Genomic DNA, 26,446 nt, shown 5'->3' on the forward strand with positions numbered 1-26,446 from the left:
CAATATCCACCTGGATCAATGATCACATAATGAAAATAGAAATATCGGAATATCCAAAATCAACCTTTACTATATATCCAAATCTCAAAATCAGCCTTTGTTATATATATGAGGCCGCAAGTACAATAAAGACTATGACGCTGCAAGTACAATAAAGACAAGACCACTGTTCTCTTCCTCTTTTCTCTTTTTCTAAAATCGTCTGTCTCCAAGAGAAACAATTTGCTCAATTATGTGATGAGGGAATGAGGTGAGAGTCTTTTTAGAACTTGAGAGAGGCATCTAGAAGCATCTACAAGATATTTTATTCACCCAATAAAAAATTAGAATTGAAAAAACAAAAAAAAATAAAAGAAAAATTGCAATATGAAGTGGAAACTCTGTCGTACGGTCTAGAAACTCGTTTATGACCGTACTGGCCATGTTTCCCCAGGACGAAAACTCGTTTCTAGGCCAGAAACTTGTTTCCAGGTCGTACGGTACGTGTTTCCATTTCGTTCCCTAACTGAAACGGACCTAGGGGCAACATTTTCTGCAACATAGGTTTGCCTAGATTTTTGACTTGCGCTTTAAACTCGATCTTACCTTGTCTTTCTCCTCCTTTGCTTGAACAGAAGTGAACCTTTGCTTGAATAGAAATAACCTGAATTGCCTCCCAATGATGAAGTCTAGTGGGAATATATAGTGATTGGATGAACCTGAAGTGGTGTGTCCAAAGGGCCAGTTGACTTCACAATTTTGGAGCCAAAATTCAAATTTAGAAATTCTAAATTCCCTCTTTTTGAAGCCGACATGAAGAACATGTCTTGTATTTATCATTACATATATTTGAAGGGCTAAATTATTAAATATGAAGATCGACCATAGCTACAAAAATACAATGCTCCCTCTTAGCTAGGGAGGTATTCATAATGATTTTTCTAGATGTTCTCTTGTTGAAAAAATTCTCTAAGAAAAGGTTGAATGAGCTAGCTATGTTGATGTATCTATCCTCTACATGTGGAAAGTGTGAAATTTTTAACTATTGCAGCGATTGGAAATTATTCTTCTAACTGTAAATTAATTTTGTAGCTTATTTGCTATGGCAAACAACGAATAATTCACAACTGCATTTTTCACCAAAATAAACACTACAAAAGATAAACTGGAAACTGAGAAAATACTGGCACACACACAAAAATATAACACCGTTGTTTTTGGACAACAGTCCCAGGAAAAACCCAATGTGGGAAAACTAGTGAAGCAACTGAGGGTTTTATTATTAAGCAACAATGAGAAATTCTGAGTACAAACTATGGATGTCCAACTGGCAAACCAATTAGCAAAATAATCTGGGCAAAATATCTGTGAGGCAAATATCTCAACACTACCCCTTATCCAGCTTTGACAACTGGAAAATCCAGTTGTTTGTACAACCTTTGTGTGAGCCTCTACACAGTACTTGTGTAGGCTCTAACTCGCTTTCACGTAGTGCTTGCGTTGGCTCTAACTCGTTATGCCCCAAAACTACTAGAACAATGACGTCTTGGCTAAATTTGCCTCTGGAAGTGACTTGCTTGGCCTCCTGGAGATTCTCCAAACCAAATGCAACTGAATCACCATTCCCTTCAGCAAAATCGATCTCCCTCTGAAGCTATCTGCATTGGCTCTACGCAGCCTCTTTGGGAAATGCGGCCCTTTGTTGTTGATGATCTAGAATTGGAAACCTTCCTCTGGACTCGCTGTCTCTACCCATCTTTGTCTCTGCATCCCATCTTTGGCTCGAACTCTTCAGGCAGAATGTCGCTTCTTTCTGGAAAATCAAACTGCCTAAGAAAACTAATCTCAAGTGTCTTCCTCCATATACCCATCGACTTCTTCTTATAATTTCCAATTGGGACTCCAACAACCATGATTAGGACTTAATCAATGGCTGAGATAATTTCCTAGTTGATCCGTGTCAGTTTCTAGAGAAATATCACCTTCCTCAATTAATTGTTGTTAATTAATCATTTTCACTAAGTTAGACTTAGGAAAAATTTAATCACTGATTAATTAACTTAATTAAGACACTTCTAGGTGGATTTTCCTTAAACCTTTTACGGGTTCTGGAGTCCTAGTGTTTCTTAGCCTCTTTGACAACTGTCGAGACTAGAACACTATACGATGCTACAAAAACTAACAGAAAGAACCCTGCATTAGCATCATGCTCAACAAGTCGTCACTTGGAGCAATTCACCAATTATCCAAGTCGTCACTTGGAACTTGGTCAACACCTGTGACCTATGGCGAAATCCTGGGCTATTACCATTCTTGCATGTTAATTGAATGGTAACTCTCTTGCTCAACGATAAAGACACTCACTCACCCACTTGGGGAGCACTCTGGGCCTTGATGCTTGTTATGCACCATTTTGTGGGTAATATCCCTAGGAGAAATTTTTCTCCAAGATGGTACTCAGCCGACAACGACCATCCAGCTCATTGTGCCATTTTCTCCGCCACTTGAGCCAACCATGTGGTCCCTTGCCCATCTGCCATGATCGTATGTTTGAAGGTGGGCCTTTCGAATTTAAAGGTATGCCTTGTCATTTGGAAATTGAGTATTGTCATTTGCTTATCATGGACACTTCTGGGCATGTATTAATGTGGGGATTTAGCGAAAAGAATGGGCTAGGTCTGTGCTTTTGTCCCCTAGACCCCTTTTAGGTATTAGCCTTGGATTCTAGTCCCATGGGATCTCTTTTACTCACCATTTGGCTCTAGGGATGGTATTTCATGGGAAACCCTGATTTTGGTTGCATGGCCCCACTCCCTTATTCGCCTATATTACCGTTTTTCCATTCACTATTACCCCATCCATCATTTTTCCCGCCTGGGTCCACATTCCTCCATTGCGTCCACATAGGGATAGCCTGACCCTTCCCCTTGCTGACACCTTGGATTATGGCCTAGAATGAAGCCCAGAGGTTGATGCAACTGAAAATAAAGTTAAAAGCATATATGGCCACATTCAACAGGAAAATGTACCACAAAATGCAAAATATGGCCGGGACAAAAGCATTTAGCACATGGGCAAAAGCTAATACATGAGCTCTACCCCATCATCATGGCCATCACGCTGGTTCCTACAGGTTCTATGAGCCTTTTTCATCATATAGGAACCCATGATTGTCCCAACCCCTGGTGGGTGATGAACCGCCACACCTTAAAAAGGAGAATTCATTGCTATATCTTATACATCATGCTCTAACCCTTTGACCCCCGAGCAGTTAATCAAAGAAAATCATAGAAGGCAAAAGGCATAAAAGAAGGGTGGAAAAATCAAGGTCAGGGCACCCCATGTACCACGATTGCTCCCTCCTATACATTATAAATCCAAGTGTGGGCTTCTCTTTTACTAGCTACCCTTGTACCCCAACATGTGACTGAGGGTTGCCCCTTCTCATCCCCTACTTCATTCACCATATCTGTCACATGCCACCACCTTTTGAAGGATGTACCTTGAATATTATTCCCTTTAGAAGTAGAAACCACCTAATAAGGTACTTGGTTAACCCCATTTGGAGTTTAGGAGACATTGGGACATCTCGAAGCCCATTATGGAAGGACAGACCATTATGAAGTCCCCACCTGTGGTCCATGATTAAGTAAGCTCATTACTCGATTTCTCTAATGACTTGTTGTATTGGAAGGCTAGGGGACGCATTGGATCTTATGTAGGATTGCAGATGGTTTCCATTTTAGGTTTGGTCTCCCTATACAAGATCCTAATCCTCCATAGGGCTACATTGGCACATGTAGGGTGAGTGTTGAGATCCATGGGCCTTCACAATAGCAGATTGCATTCCATGGATCCCCACAACCATTCAGAGATTGCTCGTTGTTCACTTATGGGACGAGGAAGTTGCACCATATCCATCATGCCCAACTGGCCCCAGATCTACACCATACACTTGGCAGGTGAACCAGGACTTGCATGATGACGTGGCATCACCTACACCATCATCCCAACCCTTGCAGACGACCGACAGGCATCTTCAATTTGTTTGGAGACCCATGAGGACACATGTGTGCCCCCACATGTCATTTGGAGCACCACAGGTTATTACAAGGGGCCAACCCCTTGTCCACTGCTTTTGAGGGTCTTATTCTACATTGTGGCACCCATTAATCTCATTAGGCCTCTTAGAGGGCCCTATGATATGCATAGATTATTATTTGACCTCTTGAGAGGCTTACTTTTTTTGAAAATGTGTAACTAGGTTTGGTCTTCATAAATGTAATTTTGATCTTTGTACTTCTAAAAGAAAAAGAAATATTATTTTTGTAAATTGTAAAAATGCATTTCTTGCTCATTATAACCCAACAAAAGAGACAAAGACAAGAGGTTAACAAATAAAAAACAATAATAATCAAGGAAGACAGATATAGGGTTCTTATCTTTTGAGGATTGTAGGAATTCTGAACTCCCTCTTGCTCCTTGCTTGGTAGAAATTACTGAAATCTATTTGTAATCTTATCAACCTAGTAAAACATATCCTTGTCCGTATCATCAATTACTAATGGTTTTGTAGTGTCATCTTGGATTTCTTCTGATGTGGATGTTGCTCATCATCATTGTTTGCAATTGAGGCATGAAGCTTTCCCTTCCTCTTCCTATTGTTATTTCCTTTAGGACACTTGTCTTGATAGTGGCCATACTTTTGACAACAAAAACATTGAACTCTTGACATATCCTTCCTTCCTTGAGAGGGAGGAGGTCTTCTTCCTGGAGCGGGCTGCCTTCTTGCATTCTTTTGAAACCTTCCAAAATTCCTTCTTCCTCTTCCATTCCTAGATTGAGCTGCAAATGCTTGATCACCATCTTGAGGTCTTTGAATCCTCCCTCTTGAGACAAGTCTAGATTCCTCTTGAGTGCAAGAGGTCCATAATTCATCAAAACTTGGAACAAATGCTAGTTACAAGTGGATCCCATGAAAAAGGAAAACCATTGAGTGCTGTAGTTACAAACTTTGTATCAAAAATCGATTCACCAATAGCTTTAAGTTGATCTCTCAATTGGGAGATCATTTTGAAATAAGAAGCCACAATATATGTGGCTCCCATTAAGAGCCCTAGGTTGAGTTATGTAAAATGAAGACAATCATGTATTGTTACACTTATGAATGTGATTGTTGTAAGTCAAAAAGTCCTTCAAGATCATCAATGAAATACTCCAAAATGTACCCACCGAATTGATGCAAAGAAGCCGCTAGAAATTATTTATTTGAAGCCTCCTATCATGTTAGCCTAGTCAAGGGATCATGTCTGCCTAGGAGATGAGAACACAAGCCTATATAAAGGCAACGTTGATGACCCCTCCAATACACATCTATCGCATTCTCTCAAGGAAGGATATACGATGAGAAAAGGCCGAAGACAAGAAGTTGCAATACAAGAGGAAGTCTATTCCCTCATCCAAAATCACGTAAGAAGTCTGTTCTCACATGTGGCAATTAGATCCGAGCTAGGGCATCATCTCGCATGGGCACGTTGTTGGGTTAAAGGCTCGATCTTGCAGCAATAGGGAAGAGAAATTTGTCTAGAAGAAGTTTGCAAGGAGAACAAGGTCATAGAAGGGTTAGAATAGCTCTAACCCTCCTCGCATGTGTGGACTGTATGCTGAAGCTAGCAGATCTATCCTCGTTGTTCTAGGATAGTCACTCTCTCATCATCAAGAAGGCTTGTTCCAAGCTCAAGGAAAAGGGTAATGATTTGTGAGATCAATCTCCAAGGAAAGCGAAGACATAGGAAGGCTAGGTGAGCCTGTCCTTGATAACATTTGCAGACTGTCATAGTGTTGTTGCAGACCTACTGTGCTATCCGAAGTTGCAACAAGAAGGAATTGTTTGGGTACATTTTGGAGGTATTGTCATTTGATTTCTGAAGGTGTCCTTGAGTCAAATTTTGGGTCTTGGAATTCATCAATAAAGATTCTATAAGAAAGAGTTCGAACAATTTTTCCTCTCATGATTTGGAGAGGTTTTTGGCCTGGCTTGGTGCTAATATCTTGTGTACTCATGCATTATTGATCTTCTTGTTTTTATAGCTGGTTGATGATAATATCACATGTTAATAATAAGAAGAAGAATATAGGAAAATAATATCACAAGCAGTTATCATAGTTAAGAGAAATCGAATTCTTAAATTGCCCTAGATTTCTCAACATGGTATCAGAGCGAGGTTCTACTAAGGGCATGAAGAAGATCACCTCCCTCACGAAGAAGTTGGCAAGCATTGGATCATTTATGACAAGCTTCATTAGTCAAAAGATCAAGCAAGTATGGGTCAGCGCAAAAAGGTAGAAGTGAACTTACCTTCTCTCTGAAGTTTCCAGATGGATACAAGGATTGAAATCCACATCAAAGAAGGTTAGAACAAGGGTTTGACTGCAACCTCGGATGGGTATAAGGTCCTGGAAGAAACTCGGGCTAGTTTGACTCCATCACATAATAATACACGTGATTATAAGGGATACGCATGACAGGAGGATGTAGTCTTGGTGTAATGAAGCGTTTTGTGCAAGAAATAATCTCGGATTTGTCTGCGACTTCGGATGGGCATAAGATGCAGGGGGAAGAACTTCGGACAAGCATCTCTATATGTTTTGATGGGCACAACGAAGAATAGGAACTCGGATTCCTCTGTATGTCTCGATTGGCACAACGAATAAAAGGAACTCAGTCACGATGATCACAGTTCCGGTCTCCTTACTGTTTTGGCCTCCAAATTGTCTTGACATTCTAATACTAAGATCATGAAGGCAAGCTCCTCTGTCTCGACATGCTTTTGGACTCACTCTCAGCATACAAATAGTCTCGACATAGTTATGTCAATAAGGATCTCGGTGTAAGGAAGGTACACACTCTCTGTCATGGTATATTTATGATTTATGTCTCGGAAAAACTGTGATCCCACAGTAATGCATTCGCATCATACTTTGTCTTGACATATTGGTAATGAACAAGTCATACCACCTGAACAAAATCATGATCTCGGTTTCAGCATTGATTATGAGAAGATCTCGGTACCGCTGTCATATATATATCGAGATCACAGTGTTATAATTATGGTTTTAGTAAAAGCGTAGAGATGATCTTAGTAAAAGAACAATGAAGTTCTCAGTGAAGATGTGACAATAAAATAGCAATCATGATCTTGTTCTTTTATGAAGACAAGGTCCTGATCCATATCTTGGTGTAGCTATCATAAAGACCTCGTTGTTATGATCTCAATAAAGGTACAAAAATGGTGACCTCAATGAAGGTACAACAATGATGATCTTGGTGAAGGAGCAACAAGGATGATTGCAGTCATGGTGCAGCAGTGACCTAATTGAAATGCTAGAAGACGTACTCTCTAAAATGCAGTAAAGAAGGTCATCTTCATGAGATCTCAATTGGGAGATTTGAGAAAGATGATAAGAAGACAATCATCTATTTTCTTAATAAGAAAAATGTCAAGTGTCCTTGGGACAAGGAAATTTCCTCATCTAACAACTTGTGGTACCTGTGCAAGATGGAGAAAAGATAAGTTGTGGACAGAAGTGCTGAAGGTTAAAGGACTAAAGCATGAGAAGGGAAGTTTGGTCCTCAAACAAGACATATTAGTATAGCTAAGATTCAGTGCTATGGGAAGATTATGGAAAGAAGCTCATATTGCCGGAAGGATGGAAGACGTTGTAGAAGAAGGCCCAAGGAAAGAGGGAGTAACAAACCTCTACTATGAGTGAGACAGTGTCTCTCACAAAAGGGTCCTATCATAACCTCCTAAATCCTTAGTTACATATATGACCATGATAAAAGGATGCATCGTGGCATCATGAAGGACAAAATCCATGGCAGTCGAACAGAGCTCCTGGGAACCTCATTGGATATTAAAGGAAACATTTGCCAGATGAGGATATGAAAGATCCTAAAGATTCTCTGATAGAAACCTCAGCGGAGGATCCACTAATCTGGGAAGACAACAAGTGTTTCATCAGGAAATCCAACTTATGGATTTCATGAAATGAAGGTCTGATGACATGAGAAATGAAGCATATCAAGAGATTGAAGATCTTTTCAATCAAGGAAGCTGCTGGAAGGAGCCTAGATGACCTAAAGGTAAAATGAGGTATGTATGCTTGTGTTTAATATTGTAATGTCATGTCATATGGTTGTAGATAACATGGATCAATCATGATCAAGAGAAAAAGGATCTCCTCCTCTGAAAGGATGCAGGAAGGCTTAAGTCATACTAGATGAAATCAACATAATATGTCCTCATATGAAGTATGAGGTGGCTGACTACAATTAAGAAACTCTAATTGAAAGCTCACGGGAATGGAAGGTGTGAGGATGGAAGAGATCATGAAATATGCAACCATGATGAAGGGAATCAACATCCAAAGGATAAAGAAGATTTGACTAAGAAATCTTCGGGAAAGATATGAAGACTCTAATGGAAGTCTGAAAAGATGAAGACCCTTGACAACATATATCTTTAGGAGATGTGTCAACATGTATGCAGGGTGTTGATACCTACAAGAATATGTTACTGGAAAAGGCCATCACCAAAAAGGTAATATGTGATTTGTTTTTGGTTTATGATTTCTTGGAGAAAATCAGGGTATGCTTGTAGGGCCAAGGTAAGGAGAGTTGTGAAGGATGTCACAACTATGTACCTTGTGATCTAGAGCAATCACCGTTGAAGGACAAGTGAAGATAGATGGCCCTATGAAGGAAGCCCCAGATGTAAAGCCAAGGAGGATACTTTCCGGGAAAGAAGGAATGACATGATGGAGGAAAGTGATGGATGGTTGGACCCTATATATGAATAAATTAATGACAACGAGGTCTTGGATCATCAGTCAACTAGAAGACCCTATAAAGCACTGATGATAGAGTCCCTGTTTAAGAGGGAACTCTGGAAGATTCCTATGAGTAAAGGAACATGAGTAAGTTTCTGAGTAAAGAGAAACTTGGAACTCATCCCTGGTTAAGAGGGAGAGTTAGACATGACATTCTTGTCTTTAGTTTGGAAGATAGAATGGAGGATTTTGTAATTATTTGGCATCCAACACTCTTTGAGGATGTGGTAGGGCATCCAAGACAAGAGTGGGCAAGAGGACCGATATTCTTGAGGGCTGGGAACCCAAGATGAGAATAGTCCTAGTAGGGCATACTTGGAGAACACCTGGGTGGGTATGACCCTAAGAGAGACAATGATGATGCATGTCTATCAGTCATTGGTCTCGCCAACATTGTGTGCTCTGATCTATTTGAGAGATAGAGTTGTTAGTCAAGGCCTTGCTATATGGAAACAATGTTGGTTGAAATGATGCTATAACAGATGGATAACTAATCCGACTCTTTGCTTATGAGAACTCTTGTATTGAGAATGTCCATGTACCATGTATGTATGAATACCTCCCTAGTTAAGAGGGAGTGTTGAAAATAGTGTAACTAGGTTCGGTCTTCATAATGTCAAATCTTGTAATGATGTAATTTTGTAACAAGAGATTTTTTATGTTTTTGCTTGAGACATGGGTTTCATGCTCAAGAAGTTTCTTGGTCTAGTTGTGGTTCCCTTTAAGAGCCATAGGTTGAGTTATGTAAAATGAAGACAATAATGTATTGTTACACTTATGAATGTAATTGTTGTAAGTCAAAAAGTCCTTCAAGATCATCAATGAAATCCTCCAAAATGTACCCATCGAATTGATGCAAAGAAGCTGCTGGAAATTATTTATTTGAAGCCTCCTATCATGTCGGCCTAGGAGATGAGAACACAAGCCTATATAAAGGCAGTGTTGATGACCCCTCCAATACACATCTATCTGATTCTCTCAAGGAAGGATATACGATGAGAAAAGGCCAAAGAGAAGAAGCCGCAGTACAAGAGGAAGTCTGTTCCCTCATCCGAAATGACGTAAGAAGTCTGTTCTCACATGCGGCAATCAGATCCGAGCTAGGGCATCATCTTGCATGGGCACGTTGTTGGGTTAAAGGCTCGATCTTGCAGCAGTTGGGGAGAGCAAGTTGGCTAGAAGAATTTTGCAAGGAGAAGGAGGTCATAGAAGGGTTAGAATAGCTCTAACCCTCCTTGCACGTGTGGATTGTATGCTGAAGCTAACAGATCTATCCTCGTTGTTCTAGGACAGTCACTCTCTCGGCATCAAGAAGGCTCGTTCCAAGCTCAAGGCAAAGGGTAATGATTTGTGAGATCAATCTCCAAGGAAAGCGAAGACATAGGAAGGCTAGGTGAGCCTGTCCTTGATTACATTTGCGGACTGTCATAGTGTTGTTGCAGACCTACTGTGCTATCCGAAGTTGCAGCTAGAAAGAATTGTTTGGGTACATTTTGGAGGTATTGTCATTTGATTTCTGAAGGTGTCCTTCAATCAAAGTTTGGGTCTTTGAATTCATCAATAAAGATTCTATAAGAAAGAGTTCGAAGGGTTTTTCCTCTCACGATTTGGAGACGTTTTTTCCCTGGCTTGGTGCCAATATCTTGTGTACTCCTGCATTATTGATCTTCTTGTTTTTATAGATGATTGATGATAATATCACATGTTAATATTAAGAAGCAAAATATAGGAAAAGAATATCACAAGCAGTTATCATACTTAAGAGAAATCGAATTCTTAAATTGCCCTACATTTCTCAACACTATGATGGACTCAACAATGATCCTCATGGCTGTGATCTCATTCTTCTTGAATCTTGCCTTTCCTTCATTGTCTTGAGGTTCAATCACTTTTCCCTTCACATAATCCAAGACATCATTTTCTGCAAGAATAAGATCAATCCTTGTCTTCCAAGCCCTGAAGTTTGTAGCACCTTCCAACTTGTTCTCTGTCTTAGAGTAGGAACCCATGGTCATAGATCTGGACAATAATCAGATTGCAGAAGTAGGTCTCTTAAGAGTGATCTCAATGCCCTTTCCTTCACCAAAGCTCTGATACCATGTTGATTTTTAAGTGCAATTAAGACAAGCACAATTTTTTGCTAGATAATTACTTCCAATGATACAATTTATCTTCTTAGCACATTTCAGATCATTAAGCAATTACACTTCAAAAAATTTCAACCATAAATACAGTAGGGTAGTAGAGATCATAGTAAAATAAAGATGCACAAGAGACACAAAATTTACCTTGGGAAAACCCCAAACCAGGGAAAAAACCAGCAACCTTTTCTTAGGAGAAATTGTCCAATTCAATCAATTTGTACATCTGAATTTCCAGTCAAACATAGTCAAAATAACCATACCACTTTTCCAAGTCAAATCTGGTCAAAGGAGAGAGAAAGTCAAACTTTAGATCAAATAAATCTCGTCAACAGGCCAAATTTTGGCCTCTGCTGCTCCTAGTCAACTGCAGTCAAAGAGGCTGAATTTCGGCTTGCAACTTCAGTCAATCTGCCTCAGTTGACCTGCGGTCAACACTGGTCAAAACAGTTCGGTCAACGCTGGTATTTTTGCCCAGAAATTTTCTCATTCAGTCAAAGATTCCTTCAGATTTAGTCCAATCAAACAGTCAAAGATTTGGTCAAAGAGCCCAGAAAACTCCATGTCAACACTGGTCAAACAAATTCAAAGCTGGTCAAACTTCTCTCTCTGCTTTGCACATCTGAACAAAAGGCTTCTTGAATAGATCCGAGTTGTTGATGTGATGTCCAAATGAGGAGGGTCAAATGTCAATAATTAGATGTCCAATCAAGTGGGTCAAACAATAATTAGATTGTCCAACCAAGCGGGTTTTGACCAAGGGTCAAGGCCCTTCATGAGGTGGGGCTGACTTGAACAGAAAGAATAATAATTATTTTTCCTTTGACTTGTAGGCTTCAAATACCGACCGCAGCTACATATTTTCAACAAGAAGTTCCTTCCATGTACTGTTCAAAAGTCATATACAGTACCAACTTCTATGTGTTTCTGCTGATAACTGTCAAGGCTAGATTAACACACTTTGATAGCTCATAATATTATTTTGTTTCTTTTACTCTGTCCACGATCATAGGGGAGTATGGTCCCTTGGATGGACAAGAGAATAATCATGTAATGAAAACAAAATTGCAAACAAGTTGAAACATTACTATCAAGGGTAGGAATCTAAGGACAACATTGGTAAGACATAAGTTATTGGAAAAAATAGCTATGTTGAAAACAAATTAAAATATTGAAACCCAAAAACCTTGAATTCACATGGGGTAAGAACTAATTATAGGAAAATCTAGGAGTATTCTTTATAATGTAGGTTGTTCTCAGTTGAGCTTTTCAAACCCCATCTAGATTGCATACGGATTACAGAATGAAGTTTTCTTTGAGGTGGGATACGATAAGGTGTTAACTATCATTATGAATGAGCCATCATTTCAGACTTCACCAAAGATTGAAATGACCATTATGATCATTGTCTCAGCATTGATAATTGTTTCAAAAATGAATCTTGTAGAATTCCATTAATAATTGTTCCAAAATTGAATCTTGTTGAGTTTTGTTTTTCCTTTGCACACATCTGGTAACTTCTTATAGCTTCTTTGTCATGCCATTCAGGTTTCCACTGAATGGTAGTTTCCTATGTACGTTATTCTAGGTCTTGATGCTATCATGTTATTCTTGGCTGTTTCTGTAATGCTGTGTTCTTTTCTTTGTAAGAGGATATGTGAGTGTGTAAAATTAAAAATATATGCAGACAATGTGTAAGAAATGAAATGCGCTCAATATACATACAATGTTGTTTTCCGGAGTTTTCCAATAAAATCCTTGTATCGCAATGAAAAACAAGTTAGAGGCCACAAGAACATATAGAGTCAATGCATTCATTCCCATCCATTCCAGCAACATTGTTGGTCGTCTGCACCCATACAGGTCAACCTGCAAAAGATAAAATAAAGCAATACATTTGTAAACAAGGTTGCACCAATGCCACAGCTGCACGCAATAGTAATTTATATCCTAAGATAACCTCATTTCATATTTATCTTATGGTCAGCTATGACTGTTTTTCTTGGGACTGCCAAAAGTTTGTCCATTATGTAAGGTGGTATAAGAAAAAGAGTGCACACACAAGTTACCAGTTAAAGCTATTCTGAAATTTCAAATATCAGAAATGTGTATCCAATCATGACTGGGTTCATAGAGCCGTCATTCCCCATTTTGGAACCTGAAATAAAGGGGAAATGACATTGAAACGTTTTGGTGCCATTTCCAAAACCTGAAATGCTGCTTCTGGAAATGGAAACAGCGAACCCACATTTCACGTGGCAGTAGAAACATTTCACAGAAATCAAGAAATGTTTGACCTGCAAGAGAAATGTTTCAGGGGTTAGAGCTCAAGCTTCGGGATAATGGCAGGGGAAACATTTCACAAAAATCAAGAAATGTTTGGCCCACAAGAGAAACGTTTCAGGGGCTAGAGCTCAAGCTTAGGGATAAGTAGTCAATTTTTTTATATGGAAAAAGACCCCAGAAAACCGCTAAAACCTAATGTTGAAACCCTAACGCTAAAAGTGAGCTTCAAAACATATAAATAATTCCCTCTTGGACCTCCCTTAAGCACACCTATGTTAAATATTTCTAAGTGTTTTTCTTGTTGGAGAGAAAAATTGTTGCCTTTCTTTGTTCGATGGTACGAGGCTTGCAGCATTTCAAGAGTATTACCTCCCCAAAATTGCATTTAATCATAAAAGCTCTAATCCAGGTGCAACCCAAGAGGGAACTACTAGGACGGTGTTGTAGCGGCAACAACCACCCTCCAAATTTTGTCTTAGCTTCATTTTGGAGCCTCCTTACCAACCATCCTTAGCAGCATGTCTTGCACTGTCAAGTACATAGGCTTTATTTGTTTTTCAGTGGCTTGCTAGCCTATGCATGTTAGTTTGTTTCACTCCCTTCACAGGCTGCCATTCCAGACTTAAGCTATTTGTTGGTTGAACAACTCCTTCAGAAAATTGCGCAATTCTGGAGGGGAACCAACCTTCCCTCTAGAAATTGTGCAAATCTTCCGACAGCCTACTGGGCTCCAAAATTGTGCAGAACAGTCAGACAAGCTTCCTAGAGAAAACTGTGCAATCTGGCCCGACACTGCAACTCAGCCTAGAAATTGCGCAATTCTGGGAGGCAGTCACTTGCTGACCCTAGAAATTGCGCAATCCCTCTGGGACATCCAACCCAGCTCAGCCCAGAAACTGCGGAAATCCCTCTCCCAGTCTTCCAGGGTGTTGCATGTGCCTTCAGGTTGACCGGTTCCCGCCAGGACCCAACAAACTTGATTTGCATCAATGTTCCACCAAGGTTCTGGGACGAGGGGGCGAGGGAGAGAGGGGGCGCGGGAGCGGCCTATGCAAAAGCTCCCTACCATTTTTTAGGAAACGTGGGGGAGCGTCAGGGTTTTAAAAATTTATAAATATAAAATATAATTTATTAATTGAGCCCACTATGACAATTTGGGTTGAATTGAAAAGCTGCAAAGCATGATCATTGATATGAATTCCTGGAGCAAGAAAGCAATGAATTTGAAAATTTACACAATCCTTCTTAGAAGAAAACTTAAACAAACAGAGAACTGTCCTTCTTAGAAGAAAACTTAAACATAGAGAGAACTCAGAACTATAGTGGATTATGTATAATGATTTTGAGAAACTGGACTTCTAAGTTCGTGACATATTAGTTAGGCAGGCCGTAGATTTTCAACTAATAATATTAATATATGAATAGCCTATTTGGCAATGCTTCCATAGGACTAGCCCATAGGTCTGATATACCTTCACAATTCTGTTTTAGATATTGCTAACCTAGAGAAAAAGTCTAAAAGAAATCATTTTTGGAACTTGGACTAAACGGAACTTGGATGCTTTTTTCACAGGTAAAGACCATAGGCCTAATATAGTAATAGGCTGACTGTCTATTGTTTATTCAGTTCCCAGGTAACCATTGCGACAGCTATAACCTTGTGCCATAGATTTTTCCATCGGCAATCTCATGCAAAAAATGATAGACACGTAAGTGGAAGTTACTTTCTTCTTTTCATGTTGTTAGACTGCTTAGTTAGTTTCCATTTTACAGATCCTGCTGGTTTCTTTCTTTGAGCGAATGTTTATTTTGAACCCTTTAAGTTCTCATGGGATCAAAATTAGATGTCAAGGCAGAATTTTGAGAAATCATATAGGAAAGTAGTTGGGTGGCTGGTGGAATATTAACATTCTGTATTTTAATCAGGTCTTATTATATCAACAATATTATATTTCAGTCAGGTCTCATCAACACAACGCATGGTAGTCAAGGAGGCAGTCTTTTAAGTTTTTACAAGTCGGATTTTTCACCCATACTTGTGGTTAATTGGTTCCTGGAAACAAAATAGTCAGATCCACTTTTCAGAACATGTGACAATAGGCTCTTTTCCTAAACCTACTATCACCATGAACGGGGAGAGCCCATATTGAACCGATTCAAGGTCTTGGTTTTCCTAGCTTGCACTTTCAACAAATTGTATTAATTCACTGACTTTTTTTAGGTAATTTATCTTTTGTATACAATTCCTAATACAATCAATAATGATACAGACACTGTTTATTAAAATCCGAACAGTGAAATCCAACGTTGTGAGTGGAGCGCTCAACGAACTTGCAAAGGCTGTGAGTGTGTTGTTCATGGTTCAAGGTGCCATTTTTGTAACATGAAACAACGATTTTCCAAAACCCTAAACGTTAATTAACTCTTAATTAAAGATTAAAGTTCAGCGTTTAGTTAATTAAAATGGTTTTTAATGCATTAAAGGTGTGCCACGTCCCCTCTCGTCCCCCCACGCCCCCCCACGTCCCCTCTCGTCCCCCCACGCCCCCTCACGTCCCCCTTTTTGGAAACGCCCCCTCAAGGAAGGGAAACGTTTCCTTGGCACGTCCCCCCAAGTTTCCTCCATTTTGGGAGCGTGGGGAAACGTCCCCTACTCGTCCCCAAGTCCCCGGAGCGCGGGGGTGCGAGGAAACTAGACCCCTAGGGGGGGGGGCGAGTCCCCGTGGAACACTGATTTGCATGCATGGGCTGCTTTTCTCGAAATAGCAAAAAGCAACATGCAAAAAACATTCCTAGATTTTAGGGATCTATTTTTAGCAGCTAGAGGTTACATGCAAAGATCATTTTAGAAACTTCCCTCCAAGTGTCGCTTTTTCCTAGATTTGTGGTATGCGCGTCATGAGCCTCAAACTTATTTATTCGACACTGCAGAGCTCATTCTTCACATCGATCTTGGAGCTCTGACATCCCACAACACATCTAGGAGTCTTCGGCACATTCAACTTAGCTATTTTTGGGCAAGTCCGCTCTACATGTCTTTTGCAACATTTTTGTCGCTTTTTGTGTTTTGGCGTGTGAGTGTTGTCTGCTTGATTTCTGTGAATGCTTGTTTTCGTTTGCATGCATGTTAGCCTATACAAGCACCGTTTCAGTTTTCGTTTGTATCTCACTACTGTCTCATGCATGACACTGTTTTGTAATGACGGTCGCCGATGCAGCGACCCGTTTCACACACATACATGTTTTCCCGTTTTCTGAATCTTGCATTCGATGTTTGCATGCATGATCATTCACTCTTGCTTACAATCAGTTTCGCCATGCATTCAAAGCTTTACATTTTTTCAGTCGCCTGTTGGCACGTCTGGGCAATTTTGGCCTAGGCCTTGCCTTGGCTGGACAACATTGCGCATTTTTGAGAGGGAAGGCTCTGCCTTCCTCCCAGAAAATGCGAAAAATTGGCCAGACACTGTCCTCTAGGCTTGCTTTGCGCAATTCTGAGAGGCAGTGCTCTGCTGGCCCAGAAAATTGCGCAATGCAGTCCTTGGGCCTGCATGCCTTGCTGACTGAAATTGTGCATTGCGCAATCTCAGCACCCAACAGGTCAGCCTGGATTGCGCATTGCACAATTCTAGTAGTCAACCATCCTCCCGACAGTCCAGATTGCCTTTTGCGCAGTTCCGGCAGTGAGTGTCCCAGCCTCCTGGTGAAAATTGCGCAATCCTTGCCATTAGTCTCTCGGGTATGTTGCATGTCAATCCTCAAGTTTGCTTTGGTTTTCAACTGACAGATTGCTTTCCATGCATGTCGCCATGTCTCCAGGTATAACAGGTGTTTGACTGTCTCTCAACAGTTTAGGTTCAATGGCCTCCAAGAGAGCAGGGTCAAAGGACACCGACGAAAGCGCAACTGGAGATGCAGTTGAGCAAGTGTCTATGAGTTTGCCGATTTATGAAGACACCAAGCTGCTCGTAGACAAAGACATCAAGTTAAAATGGTAGGACATCAATGATATATTCTCAAGCACATTTGGGGAAGATCTTGAAGACCGCAGGGTCTATGTGAATATCCACAAGTCTGGCTTGTACCGGATTGCATGCAGGTATCCCGCGTTTCCATGCGCAGACATGATACATTGGATTGTCTCGCACATTGATCTCGAGACGATGGTGTTAAGCAATGTCAGCGGGAGAGAGATTGCTACCTTCAGGGCACAGGACTATCAACAGATGTACCACTTGCCGCAGTCGGCGATCATAATGGAAACACCCTTTAGCAGACCCAGCAACAGTGCAAACTCCAGGGATATCTTGAAGTGCTGGGTGGAAGAGCCAGCAAAGTTCAGGATGACACCCAATCAGATTTACAAGACGAAGATACTACGAAAGGCATATCAGTACTTGGTCATCTTTGCATGCTGCTTGTACGACCAAGAGAGCACAGAGACCTTCCTGCAGAGTTGGGTGATCGTGTTGGACCAACTGGCCAGTGAAGGCAAACCATGCAACTGGTCTGACATGTTGGCTCACAGGCTGAAGGAATAGGTGACAGGAGCCCAATAGCTGCCCAAAGGTCAGCAAGCAGAAATATACATGTCCGCATACATTCTAGATGCAATCTGTGCCCGTCAGAAGTTCCCAGGCTTGAAGTGGGCATGGACATCAGCGGAAACCTCTGTACACACTTATTGCAAACTGTTTTCCGAATGCAGCTTCCGCAGAGTCATCACACAATTGTCAGACCATTTTGTCACCCTGGTGTACAAGATGATATTTGAGCAAGATCCACCTTGCATGTCAAAGGCAACAATGGAGGCATTGATCGACATAGCGGATTGGTATGCCTCACCTTTTGGCACCTTCATACGGATGTACAACACGGAGAAGCCTCTGCATGTTTTACCGAAGTTTTCCATGGACAAGCTCATCATGCAAGAAGTGTCGTACCACATCTCGATAGGACTGTCAGCTAGACTGCATCGGAAGAAGAAGGCACCTTAGCCCACTCTTCCATTGCAGATCGGGTTGTACAAGATACAGAATCTCAAGCATGTTGATGCCGAGACAGAAGAGTTCAAAAGATTTACTTTCGGCACCAAAAGCTTCAATCCGTATGACCTGCATTGCTTTGTAAAGGACCACTGTGCGAGAGTGCAATTTCCTTGGATCCACGGGGCATGTCATTGGGTTGAGGAAGACCCATGGAGATATTGTCACAGCTTCTCCAGGCTCAATGAACCGGTCAGCATAGCTGTGGAATGGTTAGCGAAGTAGCATCTAGGAGAGCACCATCATCAACAATAGTAGAGGGTAACATACTTGCGCGTGACAAAGGTAAGAGAAAGATTGTTGACAATGCAGAGGTAGAACAAAGCTGCAAGTTCAAAGCAGACCCACTTGTGGAGAAAGCAGCTTTGGAGATAGAGGCGAAGAGGCAACAACACGACAAGAGGAACGCGCAAAGGCAGAGAGATAAACAGAGGATGGAGGAAACAGTGAAGGAGTTGCAAGAGTTGAAGCAACAACTCTGGGAAGAACAAGAGTTGTGCAGACAGGAGAAGGAAGCGCAGCAGGGACAGACACAGTAGGAGGTGCAACATGCACAGATTGATGAAACTGTGCCCATACAGGTGGTAGACTCATCTGAGCAGCTGGCACAAAGCAGACAGGGTGAGCAGTCGCAGGAGCAGGACTTCGCTCAAGAGATTAAACAAATATTTGAGCAGATGGATGCAGAGATGGAGCAACCAGAGATAAAACAGGACATCGACCTCATGCCTTGCAACCAAGAGGTCGACCCACCAACTTCACCAGATCTAGAAGCAGAGAAGTCCAGAGCGATCAAGGAGATACTGAGATCCTTGAAGAGAATCCAGAAGAAAATATGCACAACATATCATTTGACGAGTTGTAGCATAGAATTGTGCAATTGCGCAAAGTGTACTCCATATGTCCACACATCTGCTGCACAACTTGAAGAACGAGTGATTGCATTTGATGTGCACAAGCATCCAACAACATTGGCCAATGCTACCAGAACATATGCCGAAGCCACCAGCTTGAGTCTTCGCTTCTTGATAGCAGAGAACAAGCGAATGGCTAGGGAGTTACAGACGACCAAGCAAGGAGGTGAAAAGTTTACAGCATCCACCAGAGCAGAGTTGAAGAAGGCGATACTGGATGAAGTATCGTCCCTTGAGACAGTCATACGGATGTTGTATTCCAGATTCGGTACTGTGCATAAGGTAGTTGTCCATCTCAACGGTTGGCAGCAGCGCTGTGCTAGGAGAGCACGTATCTTGTCAAATCTACATACTACTGTCGACTGCATGCAAACATGGACAATGAGATACAAGGGAGCCCCATTACACTTGCCCAAGATGATGAAGCCCAAGGCGGTTGAGTTGAAGGCACACATCCAGAGTCAAATCCGAAACTATGAGGAACTCCCGTAGCTCATCACTAGTTTGCAGGCTTCACATGCACAGGTGTTCAGAAGCATGGATGTTGTTGTGCGCACACATGCGATCCCATCTATTGGGACACTCATCGAGGCAAAGACAAAGAATCAAGTTTGACTGGAGTTGGACACGTACTTTGACGAGTTGATGCGCATAGCCACTAGCACAGACTTGGCGATCAACGCAGACACTATGCATCAGTATGTCGTTGGTCCGACTGCACTCAAGACAATGATGCGCATGTTATTAGACAAGTGGGACAGAGGAGCCAAATCAGTGTACCCAGATGCAATAAAGGCAAGCGTTCGATTCCAGAAAGATGTCACCACAGAGTACACTAACACCATCACCGACTACTAAGCTTGGCATCAGTTCGCCACCGTCGACCATCATGAGGATGTCGAAGGGTTGGTCTTCCCACAGTTGTCCGAGTCTTAGTGATGTCTAGCATGGCTTGCTCAAGCCATTTTGTCTCACATGGGTACATGTGCAGATTGTATGTAACATCTTGCAAATTGGAAGTCCAAGTGTCAATAGTTGAATGTAACAATCATAGAGTAGTTGAAGAGTCATGAGGGTAGGTGAACAGCCACAAAAGGAAATGTCAAGGGTCACCCCACCCTTTGCTATTTATAGTACTTCATAACTCATTGTATGGGCTTTTGGGCAGCCAAGCTTCTGATAGGAGTATCTTAGAGAAAGCTTGGAGAGTACTGTAACGAGCCTTGGCTTCTCCACAGTGCAGAGCTAGTACATCTCTTTGGAGGAGCAGGCGACAGTGACTGTAACGTTCCATTATTAGGACTAGTGGTTGGTCATTGTTGCACTGTATGATCAGAACTTTCACTTCTTAATATAATAGAGCTAGCACGTTTCATGCATATGTTGTTATTGTATTTTAGTTAACTTGGTTACTCTAATGATATATGTATCTGTTTGCTTACACATGTATGTATAGACTCTTTCTGTATGAATCTTACTGAGATGTGTTGTTGGTTTAACCATCACTTTGGATTGTTGGTTCACTTGCCTTCCAATTCGTGATGCATCTTTGCTCATGTGTTCCCTTCCAAGCTGCGTGTTTACACAGGTTTCCAAGGGGCGCACTCATTCCACCTTCTGTGTGTTAGAACCATTCATGCACCTTCCTTGGCTTGCTACGCATGTCACACCCTTGCTACCAACAAGGACATCTTACTTACCTCTGCGCGCAACCACGGTCAAGGCGATACTGTACGACCCACTGCTGGGACTCCTACACCAAACGGTCTGAGGTCTAGTTGGGACTTCTTACCGGGGAGATCCCCTGACATGTTGGTGGGTCCAGTACCATCAACAGATGGTTACCACTATCACCTAAGCAACTTATTCTCTTCACTTTAGGCCAATTCTCCTTTGGCTCATGGTGGTGCGTGGGGGTGGTATCCCTATGTAGGATTACTAAATCTAAGAAATGAGCAACAAAGAGACAAGATAGTAGCTTTAATAAAACAATGTTTTTTCTTTTTGCATTTTTCGAAAGAATTGAAAGAGTGATGGAAAGTAGAGATTAATCCCAATCCAACAAGGGTAATTGAGTAAAGGGTCTATCTTAGAGGGATCATTTTCTTATGTATTAGCAAGGAAAATAAGGCTTGAATGCTCACTATATCCATCCTAATTTTGCTGGAAATTAAAGCAGAAATTTAACAAGCATGGGCTCCAAAGGATGCTTGTTCAACTAGGAATTCAACTTTACCCTAGAAATTGATGTTAGTAATCTTTCAATTATTCCTTAAAACATAAAATGCAAATTATTAAACCCCAAAACCAAGATAACAAAGAAGAGAAGAGGTATTACTGCACTAAACTCCTTCCAATCAATACATTTTACTCAATGGATCAAGTCACTTGGCCATTTCTATGTGAAAGAATCTACAACAATCTAAGTTGCTCCAAGGAAGATGTGTCCGTTAAGCTCCAAGGAGGGGAAACTCTAACATTGCAATATTAGTAGGGAAAAAATGAATGATAGTCATTTTAGAAAAAAAATTGAGCAATGTAAAATTACAACAATTTTCAATTCTGATCTCGTTGGCCAAAAATGAGGTCAATAATTTGTAAGATCCTTTTCATCACCTGTAGTAATCTATAACAGGTCACATTTCCAAAGCACATTCTATATTTTTATTTTCCAAGTATTATAATAATTACCTGTTAGGGTGAAGCTAGGATTCATGGAAATCATGAAGAATCTAGGAAAAAAATGTTTGTGAAGAGCAAGGTTCGAGTGGGCGAAATATGTGGCAGGGCTCTATTACTTCAGAATCTAGCAAGCTTAGTGCAAAGCTCCACTAGGAAAATCTAGACCTTAGGGAAATAAGAGATTGGCCACCATTGTCACCTCAACAACCTATCTCCAGTTGTTTAGTGGTGAATTAACCACACGAGAGGCTTCCCTATATAGATCACCTAAAGGATATTCAACAAAAAGGCTTTAAGGTGATGCAAGGTCTAATGATTGGGATAGGGTACTAGTTGTCGATTTTTCAAGGTCTTCTAAACTAATAATTCCTTCTAGTTTCTTAATTAAATCCATTTTGTATTCACATTCATCACTAAGCAATTACACAAAAGATCTCAATAATAGAACAAATAATGATAGTAGGATCATAAAGAGACAACCAAACAAGAAACACAAATATTTACCCTGGGAAAAACCCATCAACCTTTTCTTAGAGAAATTGATTTAGTTCAACAAGAGATGCAATCTGATATCCAATTAGAAACAAGGTAAAACTGACCATAATCAAGCCTAGGTAAAACTTGGTCAAACAAAGATAAGTAGCATAAAAAATTTCAATCACTGTACCACAAAGAATTTATTCAGAGATCTTACTCTGCGTCAGAAGAACTCAATTTTCCCAAAAGTTTTTGGTTTGTCCATAAAACTCGGTCTGCTATCTCTCCTTCTCCTTCGTATGAACAAAAGAATAAGTATATGAATGAGTGATCTAAATTGTGTCAATGGAGGAAGTTGAGTTGCCCTTATATAGTGAACTTGATGGGTCCGAATGGGTGTCTCATGTAGGCTGGCCGACTTGTCATTGTGGAGACATAAAATTTGAATTTCAAAAATTGATTTTTTCTCTTTTGAAGCCGACTTGATGTTTAAATTTTTATTTATTGTTTCTTTCATTTTGGAGGGCTAAAATGAATTATGAAGACCGACCATAGCTACAAAATTCAACACTCCCTCTTAGCTAGGGAGGTATTCATAATAACTTCTTTAGATGTTCTCTTGTTTAAAATTTCTCTAATCAAAGAAAAGGTTGAAACCAATGTTGCAAACATCGACATCGAGATAAAATCAGAAAGGGTCATGAAAACAAAATATCATAAAATTCAGGAAAATATTCGTAAAAATTGGCAAACATTAGCAAAATTAAGATACCACCAAAATGTCAATAAAAATTGGCAAACATCGACTAGGCCAAAAAATCGCGATTTCAATATTTTATTGTGATAAAATCGGGATGTTTGCAACACTGGTTGAAACAATTCAACATCCTACAACAACATCATCAACAGTATAATCTAGACACCCACTGGTCAAAAACCCTTTTGACCATTTCTGGGGTATATAGACTAGTCCTTGTGTTACCAATCAACCAAGTCGTCACTTGGCAATACAATGGTGAAACCCAGGCACATACTCAACCCATCTGGGGAGTAATCTGGTCCCAATCCTAATGGCACCCACTCAACCCACCTGGGGAGTATTCTGGGCTTGATGCTGAACTCAGCCACTCAACCCTCCTGGGGAGTAATTCTAGGCCTGATGCTAAAGGCAACCACTCAACCGTATTGGGGAGTAATTATGGGCCTGATGGTAAAAGGAACCCACTCAACCCTACGAGGGAGTAATTCTAGGCCTAATGCTAAAGGCACCCACTCAACCCTACTGGGGAGTAATTCTAGGCCTCCATAATCTCCAGACCATTCTCCCTAACCAGATTACATGGCAACCTGATCAACACCTTTGACCTAGAGAGAATGTTTGTCCCCGATGTTGCAACATCAACACTCCCTCTCACTAAGAAGGGCATTCTCAACCCCTCAAAGCTTGTCCTCGAAGTATACAAACTTCATCTTGGGACATTGGCTTTGTCAGCGACCTGCTCGTTTGTAGAATAGTACTGGAGCCACATTGCTCCCTTTTGTACCATGTCTCGGTACTAGATCTCAATGTGCTTTGACCTATCATCATGGTCGTCTCCTGCACCTGATCAAACAATGCTGAAAATAGCTTTTGAAGCCATATACTTCACAACTCACCAACAAATTGCAATATACTCGACCTCTGCATTACTAAGTGCAACAAATGTTTGCTTCTTGCTCATTCAAGAAATCATAGCGGAGCCTAAACTAAAGCAACATCCTGATGTACTTTTTCTGTCTTCTACACTCCCTGCCCAATCTGAATCTATATATTCCATCAACAACACTTCATCATTTCAATCCATATCCAACTGTACCATGTTGGTATTTCAACACATGTTGAGCCACATGCCTTTGCTCAATCATTCCTTTACTGAAGCCATCATCACAATTGCTTTCTGGTCACCATGACTAGGTGATTTCTTTGACCAAGGAGGTAGTGCATCAAGTCTAGGTTGTTCATCTTGTTGCACTCATTTTGTCACAAATCCAAGGAAGTAGTTAGACAAATTTTTTCAAAGTTCAAAATCATCAGCCAACAAATTATTGTGTCATTGTAAACCCAAATTCTGCAAGTTGTAATGTAAATGATGCTAGTATGACCATTTAATTATGTAACAACACCTAGGTAAGCCTTTGATTTTGGCAACAAATTTCATCCTAGGAAGTTTTTCGTCTCACCGCATTATATGTGTTTCTAAACACGAATAATCGACAGAGTTTTTCCCTCCAGGTTAAACCCCAAAGCTAGGGTGGAATTTATTGACAGGGTCTTAGGTGAGTCCTAGTGTTATATCGAATCTTTGTAAAAGTGGTTTGGGAATAATTTAAGCTATTTGACTAAATTATTTTATTACAGATCACTTGGTCTACTAGATCATATTGTGTCACAAAATTGGGTAAATATTATGAGGGTCTATAACGAATGGTCTTCTTGAGAAAAGTCTCGAGCCACGAATCTTGCCTTGAGTTTGTCAATGATTCCATCGGCAATGTGCTTGATTTTATAAAATGTTCCACCAAGACTTTGGGACGGGGAGACACAGGTGCGGGGAGACGCACAAGGGGGACGTGTGGGAGTACCTTCAAATTTTAGGGAAATTTAGGGGGGACGGGGGGACGTCGGGGTATATAATTTCTTTCATTTTTAATATATATATATATATATATATATATATATATATATATATATATTTCAAATTCATATTCAATAATGAAAGCATAAATATAATGATACATACATAATTGAATTAAATATTGAAATACATTGATCCATACTCATCATCCTAAAATAATTCATCCATAGACTACGAGATTCAATAATGAAATACTCTGATCCATATTCATTATTCATTATTTACCATTCTAGAATCTACATTGATTTAAAAATTAAATTCATCATTCATCATTCTAGATTCTAAATTGATTTAAAATTAAAATTCATCATTCATCACTCTAGAATTTAATTAGTACTAAGCAAAATACACTATAATAGATACTGAAATTTGAACACTGGAATAGTAAATTGATATAACTAAAACTCAAAAGCAGTGGAGTGATGACTCTAAAAGTCACTCTAAAGTACACAAAGAGCTTGGTGCTCTTGATTAAATACTAATTCCATTCCCTTGTACAAGACAAAATGCAATGGAAACATTGCAATCCATCGAATCTTGAATTCCTGAAAAATTGTTAAGCCTGTTGGATTTTGAGTGAGATCTAAAATTCTACTTTCCCCATATGAAATCCAACGAGGTCAGAACCACTCTCAAACATCCTGAGTCATTTCATGGTAATGTTAAAAATTTAAGTAAAATGATGAAAATGGAAGATAAAGGAGAATGTCACTTTTACTTTAAGAATTTAACATTACCATGAATTGCATAGCATTAGTAGGGAAATATGGTCAAATACTAGGTTTTCTCTGTCATAAATAATTGTTTACAAGCAAATTTAAGAGGGGACGCATAGCCCATTTTGAGGGGGGACGCCCAGGCGTCCCCCACACTGGGGAAACGTCCCCCCCCCCTACGTCTCCCCAAAAAGGGGAAGTGGGGAAACGTTTCCCCAAACGTCCTCCCGTCCTGGGGGCGTGGGGTGCAAGTGGTGTGCGCACCCGACCTTGGGGGACGCGTCCCCGTGGAACACTGATTTTATATAACCATTTGGAGGTTACTACTGACTTGTCATTTGGTCTTGAGACAATTTCTCAAACTCCATTCTTCATGATAGATTGGTACTCCTCATTCATTGCATCTTTCCATTATTGATGTTTGGCTGCTTCTTCAAAGGTAAAAGGTTCTTCTTCAATGAGCTTTGATATGTATGCTGCATATCCTAAGTATCTTTTTGGTTTCTTGCTTTCCTTGAAAGTCCGGTTTGTCGTGTGACCTTCTGCTTCTTGAAGAGTGGGTGTTAACCATTAAGGTCTTTTCCTTCCTTTAGGGATAGTGATAGGTTCACTGGGACCTTCTTCTTCACGGTGAGAGAT

General features: G+C 40.5%; 1 protein-coding gene across 1 annotated transcript in view; it reads right to left on the reverse strand.

Moving 5' to 3' along the window:
* LOC149204474 (uncharacterized) overlaps positions 1 to 26,446 on the reverse strand; it is a 325,325-nt gene that overhangs the window by 4,004 nt on the left and 294,875 nt on the right. Inside the window, exon 11 of the mRNA XM_089397135.1 lies at positions 12,738 to 12,881. Within this exon, the coding sequence (XP_089253261.1) occupies positions 12,738 to 12,881 (144 nt within the window). The remainder of the gene's footprint in view (positions 1 to 12,737; positions 12,882 to 26,446) is intronic.

The sequence above is a fragment of the Pinus tabuliformis genome, chromosome 1_2, assembly GCF_031772625.1.
Source record: "Pinus tabuliformis cultivar Carrire ecotype Pingquan chromosome 1_2, CPIR1, whole genome shotgun sequence".
NCBI lineage: Eukaryota > Viridiplantae > Streptophyta > Pinopsida > Pinales > Pinaceae > Pinus > Pinus tabuliformis.